Genomic DNA, 12,693 nt, shown 5'->3' with positions numbered 1-12,693 from the left:
TCATATGATCTGATTAATACTTTTCAATCACAGAATTTAAGTTGTGGAGTTTCTTGCAAATACTATGGTAATCCAAAGATGTATTTCTAACCAGAAATACAATTATTCTGTAAACAGTTTCAGAAAGTGGTGGATTGTAATTCATTGAACACAGTCTAAACTGTATTGAATTTTTAAAAATACAACATTCATTGACAGGTTTTCAAATGTTTTTATTTCAAAGAATTTAATCTTGCAGGCCAACTAATTTCACATTTAAAAATAAAACAATCACACTAATTGCGCTAAAAGAGCAATAACTATATCAACAGATATAATGTAAATATTTGCAGCAGGTCTTAAACTTCAGGCTAGCATGGAACATTTTATTAAAGAGAAGAAATCCTATTAACTTGAGTAGCTATTTAACATTTTCTACATTCACTCCACAATTACTTGACAGCCCATCAAGAGTTAATTATATCAAACTCATCACTATTGACTTAGAAGCAGTCACCACCATAGGTTTTTTTTTATTTACAAAGCTTGCCACTGTGATTTGGGGTGTGCATTCTTCGCACTGCAAACGTGCACATCTGAATCAGTCTGACACTTTCAGTCATGATGAAAAAATTGCATTAATGTCTTCTTGTTTTGATGTCATAACCAGGTGAAAGAAATTATTCCTGAACATTATTTCCTATATTCCTTGTTCTTCTTTACTTGTCTTGAACATGTGTATCCTTTCCATGTTTATATTCTTGCAGACATGGGGATTCATTCAAGTGAGAATTGAATTTGGGAACAATGAATGCTCCTCCCAAAACTTCCCAGCACTGGTATAATGTAATATTCTTTTCCTTATACTTGACTACCATGATGCCTTAGTAATATTTGTCAACTCCGACGGCAACCACAATGAAGAGACTATACACAGAATTCCTAATTACAGATTAAAGACAAAGAAAAACCTACACTACAGTTTCCATGTGGCAGCTGATGTGAGGTACAAAGGAACAAAGAGTGCAAAGTCCTCCTCTTTTTCATCTGCACAAATGTAAAATGCATTAGATAGTGACTGTGGGTAGGTGTGCCTGGGGCTAAATTGCAGCTGCACGCTCTATCGTGTAGGAGGACAGTTTTGTGATGTACCCAGGGGCCTGAGTAACCTCTGCGAAGTCTATTAATGCCACAGTTAAGCACATTCTGCTCCTAACAAACAACATTACTCATGAAACATTTTTCTTAAAATTAAGTACATAAACTAGAGATTCATTGTGTCCTATCTCGCCAAGTTTTTTTTTACTGCTGCTTATATTTTCCTGGCCTGGTGTCATACCATCAGCGTTCCAGAGTAAAAAGCCAAGTCTATCTAAAAAGCCAAAAAAACATTGCTGTAAGCGACAGAGATACAGTATCACTGAAGAGATGCTGAGAAGAAAGCTATGACCCCAAACAGCACTACTGCATGATTTAAAAAAAACCCTTTGCATCGTGACATAGCTGAGAGGTATTCGAGAAGTAAAAGGGCTCAATTTGCCAATCTTTTGGGCAAGTGTTAATTAATACTGCAATACCAATGCTGAATATTTCTGGACATTTATTTAGTATTTATGCCAGCAAATGTTACTCTTTAATTGTGCTTTTCATTCAAATACTTGAATCTGCATCTGCTTACAGCTATAATCAGTTAGGAAACAGTTTGTTGGAGGTAGATTTTGATAGTTCCTGCTGTCTGCACACGGAGAGGGAAGAAAACATCCCTGTTTACAGTGCATCAAATAGATGGCACCACACAACATATTCTCAATGCTAGTTTGAATTGCAGCTGTTTATCTTTTAGCCTTCCCTAAAATTAATTAATTGCAAATGCAACACTGTGAATCAAGGGAATACCTGCCAGACTTCTTATTAATACCTTTGCTAAAGAATCCTTGCAGCACACTGATTAATTCACAATAAAAAAAAGACAGAAGCAATCTTTGCCTGAAAACAATTCATGGATGGTTGCCCGATTAGTCCGCGAGCACTCTGATCCTCCTTTCAGACCCTGTGGCCCTTTGAGGACATGACAGGACTCGAGCGATAACCTGGCAACCTAGGTATAAACACAGCCAAGTGTGAGCTTTTGAAGCTGCAGCTTGGCTGCCATCAAGTCCACAAGAAGAAAGTATTTAGGCACCATGTCATACAGTACAAAGGATAAAAACAGATTCGACCGGAAATTCAATGTGGCACCACATATGGGATACATGAATGTGGTTACACAACAGGCCACATATTTTTGAACAGATAGTCTCCTGCATGTGAAACAGGGACATGTGTAACCATCGTAACTTTGCTATGAATCTGTATTTAATTTGGGTTGGGTGGTGGCAGGGATCGGAGATCTAAAGCCGCCACAGGTTTGTGGCAGATGGCTCTGTGTCAGCTATGACAAGCAGCCAGGCTCAGCTTCCTCTGCAGATTTTCTTTCTCTCTGATCAGGTAAATATGGGCACACTCTGGAAACTTCCACAGATTCTGCCTAAGGCTGCAAGTTTGTGACTTAAATCCATCTGTCACAAATCTTCTCCAGCTTCTGCTGCGAGCAGAGACCTGAATTTGCCACGAAGAACTACCCAGGAAAAACGGGCCAAGTCAACCTATACGAAAGAACAGAAACTTTTTTAAAGGACAAAGAAATTTCCTTTTACATCTCCATACAATAAAGTACTCAACAGTGTGCTTAGAAAAAATAAACCTGCACTTACTACATTGCACCTTTCCATCAATGCTGCTCTTTTACATAAAGACAATTTAATGAAAATGAAAAGCCTCAAACTTAAATGCACACAATACTAGAACTCAGTGACATGGTTACAAATTGCTGACTTCAAACTATTATGGTCACCGGTTCTTCCGACTAACTCAACTAGCTGAGTGTACCTAGCTTGAATTCTGCTGCACTTGTAGTGAAACAGCACTTCGGCTCTGATTCGTGCATAGATTCTGAGGATGTGACCCAAGTTTTGGATAATTTTGCCAGAACTGTTCAAAACAGTAGGCACAAGTGAGGACTGCAGATGCTGGAAATCAGAGCCTAGATTAGAGTGGTACTGGAAAAGCACAGCAGGTCAAGCAGCATCCGAGGAGCAGGAAAATCAACATTTTGGGGAAAAGCCCTCCTTCAGGAATGAATTTTCCTGTTCCTCAGATGCTGCCTGACCTGCTGTGCTTTTCCAGAACCAGTCTAACCTAGGCTCTGTTCAAAACAGTAGCATATTGGAAATAATCAAAATTACTGGAAAAGCTCAGCAGGTCGGGCAGCATCTGTAGAGAGAAATCAGAGTTAAAGTTTCAGGTCGAGTGACCCTTTCCATGTGAAGAAGGGCTACTTGATCCGAAATATAAACTCTGATTTCTCTCCACAGATGCTGCCAGACCTGGTGAGCTTTTCCAGCAATTTGAATTTGCTTCTGATTACAGCATCCACAGTTTGTTTTTTTTTATTGCCTGTTGGTAATATTGTACGTCAATTTAGGAAAGGAAAACAATGGATTTACTCTACCCTACAAAATGAATTCCTGTTGGTGTAAGCATAATGGTACTGACTGCAGTTGTATAAAAGCCTCTGGTAAAAATTTTCTTAGTTCTACAGCAGGGTAACAACACTGATGTTTTAGGAATAAACTTTTAAAGAAAAGGAAATATCTACACAAATACACCAAATACTGCTGTATTGCTCTAGTTAGAGAGAGGAGCTCAGATTATATCTTTTGCTCGTATTCATCTGTGGTTCTTCAAGAAGCTAAACCATTCATTGTACACGGGTCATTTATAGCGTTAGGTTCATGTTTTGTGCCTTGTGGTTATTCATGAGGTAAAACAGAGGTAAAGAAGATTTTACAACAGATTGCTTCTCAATGGCAAGTTTGCATTGGAACAGCAGAGGCAGTGACAATGGAGTTGTCTCTGTGCATTTCCACCTGGATCCGGACAGCTGAAACTGGAAGATTACAATAAAGAGATTCTTTTCATTCGCCATCTTTTCTCAGTGGTGGGTGGGATAATCTGGCAACCCGTTTACTCATTTGACGTTGCACTAAACATTTAGAGGCAGAAGAAAATACAGCCACCTCCTGAATTAAAAAAAAACAAACTGAATATGATCTTGTGGGAAATGATTGGTTTAAAAAAGGCATGTCATTCAAATAATGACAGTGAACATCGAATCTCTTTGCTGCTTTTAAAATTTCTGAACAATTGTCAACCTTGACTAAGTTGTCAGCACTTTGCTCTGAGCCACAAGTTTGTGTGCTCAAGTCAACAAAAACTCCTACTCCAGGACTTGAGCATAAATATCAAAGCTGGCACTCCAAGGCAGCAGTGCGGGAGTACTGCACTACTAGAAGTGTCATCTTGTGGAGACAATAAGCTGAATCTCTGCACAGCCTTGAAGATGAATATAAAATATTCTGTGGCCCAATTTTAAAAGAGAAGAGGAGCTATCTATGTCCACTCTCTCTTTACCAAGCAAAAATATCCTCTCTCTTTTCCAAGCCCTCTTTCATGCAAATGCAAGAGATGCAACATTTGTCTCTTCATCAGGAATGGCTAGGTCATTCCATTGTTTATCAACCTTCACTGGTTCTAAATCAATTTCCATAATTCTTTTCTAACTCATTTTAAAATACTTTAAAATCTATATTAGTACCAAGAAAATGAAGAACTCACTGTTGAGCACTTTTTTTTTAACCTTTCCTCACATCAATAATCCCCCATTTTGGTTGTTAACCTTATTTGTACACTGTCCATGATCGTGAAGACATCTTTGAGTGCTAGCCCCAATTACAATAGACCAATCAAGGTTTGAAAGTGTCAGACTTAGTTCAGTGGTAACATTCATGCTAATCAGAAATGTGTGGATTCCACTCCTGAGGCTAAAGCAGATAATCTATGCTGACACTTCAAGGAGGAATGCATTGTGAAATGTATAGTGTTTTAGAGGAGGCCCCATCTGGCTTTCTAAAAGAGACATAAACTATACTATGGCAACAGTCAAAGAAAAATAGGGTAGTCATTTTGGTGTTCTGGCTATTGTTTATTCCTCAACCATCATTGCAACAATTTAACTGGTGCATCCCCGGTGGCAGAACTTCCCCACATAATGAAAGTACTTCAAAAGTACCTTATTCACCATGAAGTACTTTCGAATGTCCAGGAATGTGAAAGTTTCAAGTTAAGTTATTTTATCATAAGCAATAACTTGTGATTTAACAGGTCTAGCTTCTATATGTAATGACCTATTTATTATAACAACTTTACTCCTACAATGTTGTTTGTGTACATCAAGATACCTCAAAGCACTTCACATTTGGAACAGAAGGAACACTGAATTGGAGAAAAGGGAAAAACAGATGGTTAAGAAGGAGAATGCAAAAGGGCAAGTGATGAGTTTGTCAGGCTTTTAAATAAGAAGATAGGAGCAAATTTGGACAGAACCAGGAGTCCCAGAATTGCAGTAGATAAGACTACTATTTGTACTTTCCTTTAAAAATAATGATACTCCAGTGCAGCACCAGGGACTGTTGTAGTTTCCATTGATAAGGTGTTAAACCAAGGCATTTGCCTGCTCAGGTGGAGTTTAAAGATCCCATTAAAGAAGAGCAAGGGAGGGTGTAATCCCTGTTCCGCTGGCCAACATTTACCCTTCAATCAACATCACACAAAAGAACTATCCAGTCATTATCACAATGCAGTTTGTTGTATGCAAATTGAACTGCTTTCCCACATTTCAACAGTGACTACACTTGAAAGGTACTTCATTAGCCATATAATGCTTTGAGACATCTGGTGGTCCTGAAAAGTCCTATAAACGTGGGGTTTTCTTTTTTTCTTTTTATTTACTTCATCAAAGGCCTTTATCAGCTGTTAACATTTTCATTATGACAGTAATCTCAAGACAATAACATTCTAAAATTTTAGAAGCCCATTTGGCTACATGTTCACTCATATGGAAGACATGGGGTTCAGAGCAAAAGTTGAAGCATAATTCTGCTATTGCAGTAATTAAACTTAAGCTGAACTAGTTCATGTGTTTACCATGTGGAGTTCATTACAGTGCTCAGATGTACTGCCAAGGAGAACAGCATGACTGAATAGTCTTTGGATATAAAAAGGTTACATGAGCTACCAAATTTGATAAGTAGATAGTCCAAATAGCTACCAATGGAGAATTAGTTTTGATTTATTTTGTAACATTTCACATGCCGCTTACATCTTAACTGCAGATAGATAAAATTTATTTTAAATCAATCCTGTAAAAGATTGGGAAAAATCAAGTTAACAATGCCATCAAATCAAAAAATTTAGGCTCTTTTCAATAGATAGGATTGCGCATATTTTTTTAAAAATGTATTTTTATTAAAAAGCTTTTTTCTTTTGAATATTACAACAAATACAAAACCAAACAATTCAAACCAATTTTTAAAAAACCTGCTAATTACACAAATAAATACTAATAACTGAGCAAAAAAAGGAAAATATTCATAATAATAATGATAACAACCATAACACAGCTCAGCAATCAATAGCCCTCGATCATCAAGCGCATAAGTTTATACATATTCATACGTTCGTAGTTCCCCTCTGGATACCAAATCCATTATATAGAATTGCCATGGCTATATAAAGGCTCTTATTAGTATGGCGGACAAACCTGTACCCATATAGTTCAAAAAGGGCCTCCATGTGTTATAGAAATTCTCAGTTATATGGTGTACCAAACTCGTCAGAAAGTCCAAGGGTATGTGCTCCATGACTAGCTTACACTGACCCGCCAACCCCGCGGGATTGTCCCACCCTAATAGAAAATTCTTTCTGGCACAAAAAGTGAGGATGCTGAAAAGGCTTTTCTAGTGTGCATCTAATGAAAAAGAATGAATAAGGCCAAAAAGAAGGTGGTCCATCTCCACCTTCGTCCCCAAGGCCTTCTCTATTTCACTTACCACAACACTCCAGTATGCCCGCAGTCTGTGGCAGGACCAAAGACAATGAATAAGCGTGCCCATGCTCACTTTACATATAGGACACATTGAAGATGTTCCCGCTTTAAATTTAGCAAGGCAGTCAGGGACAGATGGACCCTGAGGAGAATCTTCAATTGCATGTTGTGGGCCCTGCTACAAATTGAGATCTTTCTTTCATTTTCCCAGATATCCTCCCATATTTCAGAAGCGATCTCAACGTCCAAGAGATCAGAAGCACCTCCCATCTACGAAGGTCCTGCTTGATTCTGTCAAATAAATGGGCAAAATTGGCTTTAATAGCTGATCAAATATGGGAGTAATAAATATACCTAAGTAGAGAAAGCCCTCCTGCGACCATCTAAAGAGGAACTGAGATCTGCCCTCAGGATCAGGCACTTTCAGGAGACAACCCATTGATATGGCCTCTGACTTTGCAAAATTGATCTTATAACCCGAGAAGCCATCAAACAGATTGATGCATTGTATCAGATGTGGCACTGAAACTGTTGGGTTTTGATAAGACAATAAGAACATCATCCACATGCAGTGCGATCTTATGTGACTTCGTCCCCACTTCTGGAGCGGTTATGTTGGGATCCCTGCATATTGCCTTCGCCAGTCGTTCGATCACCAATGTGAAAAGCAGTGGTGACAAGGGACAGCCCTGTCAACTGCCCCTACAAATATTAAAATTGCTTGACCATACACCTTTGGCGAGGACCACAGCAAGAGGATCACTATACAAAACTTCCACTCACTTAATGAAAGTCTCTCCCAGGTCAAACCGTTTAGAAGCATGAAAAAGATATGGCCACCCGACCCTGTCAAATGACCTTTCCGCATCTAAGGAGATCACCAATCCCTGTATCGATTGCTGTTGACATACTTGGATCATGTTAAGTAACCTCCTGACATTGTCCATCGATCTGCGACCTTTTATGAACCCATCTGGTCCTCCTTGATGATGGAGGGCTGTATAGTTTCTAGCCTTAATGGCAGAGTCTTGGATATAATTTTGAAGTCAACATTCAGAAGTGAAATGAGTCTATCGGAAGCACAATCCTCTGGGGCCTGCCCTTTTTTTAAGGATGAGAGAGAGATGTTCGCCTCTCTTAGAGATGGTGGGAGGAGGCCACGACTATGTGAGTCGTTAAACATACTAAGCATTGGCTCTGACAATATACCTACAAATTCTTTATAGATCTCACTGGGGAGCCTGTCAGGACCAGGAGCCTTCCCATTCTGGAGCTGTCTGACAGCCTCCTGCACCTCTTGCTCTGACAACTCTTGTTCAAGCGTCACTGCTGGAAGGCCCAAATTCTTAATAAAGGACTCCAGCCTAGCCCACCCACTCTCTAGCTTTCAGAATGGTATAATTCAGCGTAAAATTTCCAGAATGCTGCATTAATCCTTTTAGAATCGCAAGTCAAATTTCCAGTGTCTTCTCTGATTGAGGTAATGGCTTGGGGGGGGCACTCCTTGTCCTAGCAAGATATGCTAGGTACTTGTCTGGCTTATCCCCATGCTCAAATAGCCTTTGACATAAAAATGTAAGCTCCCTCTTGGCTGTCCGTGTGAGCCTGGAGTTCAGTGTACCAGATCCTCTGCAGTTTAACTAGTGAGGGCCTGTCAAAGTACACCTTTTCAGCTACTTTTGGACGCATCGCGAGCAAACATTGCTGCTCACCAGTCTGTTGCTTCTTATTGGGTGAATAGGAGACTCACCCCTAGCATTGGCTTTAGCTGTTTCCCAAAGAATGGATGGGCTAATGGCTGAGCCTGAATTAATATCTAAGAAAGCTTGAAGTCAGTTAAAAAAAAGAATTCAATAAACTAGCTACCTTTAAGGATGATGGGGTCCAGTCACCAGTGCCTCGAGCCTACCACTGTATCCTTACTCTTAACCATTAAATATACTGGGATGCGATCGGAAATAGTAATATTGCCAATTGTATATGACGCAACCGAACCCAGATGTGCTGCAGGGGTCAGAGAAAGATCAATCCTCGTATGGCATTTATGTGGGTTTGAAAAGAACGTGAAGTTCCTGCTAATAGGGTGAGGAGCTTCCAAACATCTACCAACCCCAATTCAGCACACAAATCCCGTAACTGTTTGGATCACAAAGAAGATATCGACGGGCTATTGGGCAGTCTGTCTACTATAGGATCTATGAGACAGTTGAAATCCCCTCCTACAATAATATGTTGAGATGCAAGGTTAACCAGTCTAGAAAGTGTGTTTGTCAAGAATTTGATGGGGTGGGCCAGGGGATAGTAAGCATTTAATATCCCATATTTTTCCCTATGTATCAAAGCTTTAAGGATCACAAATCTCCCGTGAATTTAGATTAGATTACTTACAGTGTGGAAACAGGCCCTTCGGCCCAACAAGTCCACACCGACCCGCCGAAGCGCAACCCACCCATACCCCTACATTTACCCCTTACCTAACACTACGGGCAACTTAGCATGGCCAATTCACCTGACCCGCACATCTTTGGACTGTGGGAGGAAACCGGAGCACCCGGAGGAAACCCACGCAGACACAGGGAGAATGTGCAAACTCCACACAGTCAATCGCCTGAGTCGGGAATTGAACCCGGGCGCTGTGAGGCAGCAGTGCTAACCACTGTGCCACCGTGCCGCCCACTATGAGTGTCTTTCATGCACTCTAATAACTTAAATGGGAGATTCTTTCCAACCAAAATGGCCACCCCTCTACTCCTCTTATTGAAAGAAGAGAAATAAACTGTCATACCCTTTTTGTTGCAACTTCAAATGCTCTGCATCATCCAAGTGTGGTTCTTGTAATAAAGCACATCCACTCTCTCCCTTTGAAGGCTGGAAAGTACCTTCTTCCTCTTGACAGGCAAATGACTCCCCTTAATATTCCAAGCGCACCACCTAAACACATCCTTAGCTATAACCTTCCACAGCACCACCTAGACTCCACAGAGGAGGAACCCAAACTACGGATCGCTGAGATTTAATGCAAAAGAATCCACAAAACCCACACAGACTAAAATAACTACATCCATCAGATCTACAAAACTCATAAAAACTATATACTGCAAAAACAGAAAAACAAACAAAAATCACCAAAGGCACTGATTAGAGGAATTTACCCCTCCCATTCAAAGGGTTACCAAGACATCCTACAACCCTACTAACCATCCCAATTGCCCTCTCAGCTGCTACCAGCAAGGATTGCACCACATCCACCGACCACCTGGTAGAGAGAAAAGAAAAATCCCAAGAGCAAAGTTATTTTGTGGGCAACACGGTGGCACAGTGGTTAACACTGTTGCCTCACAGAGCCAGAGACCCCGGGTTCAATTCCCGCCTCAGGCGACTGACTGTGTGGAGTTTGCACATTCTCCCTGTGTCTGCATGGGTTTCCTCTCACAGTCCAAAAAATGTGCAGGTTAGGTGAATTGGCCATGCTAAATTGTCCGTAGTGTTAGGTGAAGGGGTGAAATGTAGGGGAATGGGTCTGGGTGGGTCGCGCTTTGGTAGGTCGGTGTTGACTTGTTGGGCCGAAGGGCCTGTTTCCACACTAAGTAATCTAATCTAATATCTAATACAATAGACAAGTAAACTAAAAATAAATATGTCACCCATCCCTTAACATAACTTAGAAATTAAAAATAAATACTCTATTCATCCCAGACATCATTTCACGCAACTGATTACTAGAAAGGAGACTCCACCAAGTCCTTTTTAAAGAAGAGCTAACCCGAACAGTTCTGTCCTCTATGTCTATTCGGCCGTTTGACTTATGTCAACGTGGCCACAAAGTTCTTCGTTTTCTCTGACGAGTCGAACAAATGTATGGATCCATTATGATTGATCCAAAGCACTGCTGGATATCTTAATGCATACTGGATCCCAAGCTCTCTCAATCTCCTCTTGGCACCATCATAGGACTTTCTTTTCTGGACCACTGCCGCTGAGAGTTCTTGAAAAAAACATGACCCTGGAGTCGCTACATACCAACGCCATCGGGTCTCTCCCCTGGGTTTTAGAGGCTTCCATGACCCTCTGCTTGTCTTTATAATGATGGAATCTTACCAGGTCAGGGCGTGGGTGCTGATCTGTACCTGTCTTTTGTGCCGCGATCTGGTAGGCTCTTTCCTCCAAACCAAGGGACTTCAGGAACCACTTCTCGAAGAAATCCACTGGACATTTACCTTCTGTCCCCTCCAGTGTGCCAACAATGAGCAGGTTCTTTCTTCTGCTGCCATTTTCGAGATTGTCTACCAGATCCGACAGACCCTGGACCTGTGTTTCCAGGGCTTCAATCCGGTTCTTGGAGAAGTCAGTCGATGCCTCTACCCCTGCAGCCCAGCGCTCAAACTCATCAGTCCTTTTCCCAGGTCTTGCAGCATAGCAGATTCAGAAGTCATCTTCTCTTCAATGTTTTTCCTGGATTTGTCTCCCTGGGACCTCATGAGATTTGGTCAGCTCCTCAAACAGGGTCTGGTGAGTAAGCAAGCCCGCTGCCTCAGAGGGCTAGGCTGTGGCCCCGGCCCTGGGCGAGCTTCTTCCTTTCTTTGGCATTCTCCAGCTGTAAGGACAAAAATAAGTAAGATTTTTCAGGTTTCCATCTCCTTGCCTGTGTTTTTACACACAGTAAAGCGTTTTGGATGGATTCTGGCTCTGTCAGGTCGGTGTTGCAATGCGGAGCCCTGCAAACATGATCCTATCAGGATGCCGCCATCTTGGACCCTCATGCGTAATGTTAACGCACTGCTCTTTTCAAATGAGCCACCTCACAGCCTCCGCCCGACCCTACTGATATTTGAGATTTGGAGAGGAGTCATGGGTAGCAGGCTTTTTCATCTAAATCTAGTCCAAATGATAGAGTGAAAAATTTACACTTTTTTCTTGAATGCTTATATTTAAAATGGTTTCTAATAGTCAGATTTGAACACAGAAAGTATCACAGTTTGACAACAATGGGTCTTAGGTTGGTTTTGGGATAGTGTGACCAAACATACATTAGTTACCTTGGTTTAAATTTGTCGTCTCTAAAGATCTCTCCTCATTTCAGTCACTGAACACCTTAAATGCAATCATGTTCAGCTCACCACATTGACAACTAAAACAGCAAAACCTAATATATATGAATTGATAGTTGACAAACATTCCACTTGAAATAGGGTCTCTTCAGATTGATTACCATTGCCATTGGCCTTGTATGTAAGGTGATCTATACAAAGATAGGAAATAGGAGCAGGAGTAATCCATTCAGCTCTTGGAGCCTGTCATTTGTCATTTAATATGATGTAGAGGTGCCGGTGTTGGACTGGGATGGACAAAGCTTTTGGAGGAGTGAGGGCTCTGAAAGCTTGCAGTTTCAGATAAACCTGTTGGATTATATTCTAGCGTCGTGCGATTTTTGACTTCACTTAATATGATCAAAGCTGATCATCCAACAAAGTACCTTGTTCCTACCTTCTCCCCATTCTCTTTGAAACCTTCAGCCCCAATTTCTTCTTGAAAACATTCAATGTTTTGGCCTTAAATGTTTTCTGCGATAGAGAATTCCACACTTTCACCATCCTGGGAAAATAAATCTCTCCTCATCTCAGCCCAAAATGGCTTCTTGCATATCCTTAGACTGTACCTCTGGTTCTGGTCTCCCAGTCATCAAGAACATCTTTCTTGCATTTACCTGTCTTTTCTTGTTAGAATTTTAA

The 12,693-nt window shown here is 40.9% G+C and overlaps 1 protein-coding gene across 7 annotated transcripts in view; it reads right to left on the bottom strand.

Annotated features, from left to right (window-relative positions):
• Positions 1-336: 336 nt before the first annotated feature.
• Positions 337-12,693, bottom strand: part of gtdc1 (glycosyltransferase-like domain containing 1) — a 360,673-nt gene continuing 348,316 nt past the window's right edge. For 5 of the 7 annotated variants that reach the window (XM_060827108.1, XM_060827116.1, XM_060827115.1 and 2 more), the window contains one exon: positions 337-2,624. In XM_060827108.1, the coding sequence (XP_060683091.1) occupies positions 2,541-2,624 (84 nt within the window). In that variant the 3' untranslated portion in view covers positions 337-2,540. Of the gene's footprint in view, positions 2,625-6,474; positions 7,256-11,036; positions 11,559-12,693 lie in introns of those variants that run through there. The other 2 variants (XM_060827114.1, XM_060827113.1) reach the window with 2 other exon arrangements.

This window comes from Hemiscyllium ocellatum, chromosome 7, assembly GCF_020745735.1.
Source record: "Hemiscyllium ocellatum isolate sHemOce1 chromosome 7, sHemOce1.pat.X.cur, whole genome shotgun sequence".
In the NCBI taxonomy this organism is placed as follows: Eukaryota; Metazoa; Chordata; class Chondrichthyes; order Orectolobiformes; family Hemiscylliidae; genus Hemiscyllium; species Hemiscyllium ocellatum.
Note: the sequence above shows the minus strand (reverse complement) of the source record. Positions and strands in the feature narration are given on the sequence as shown.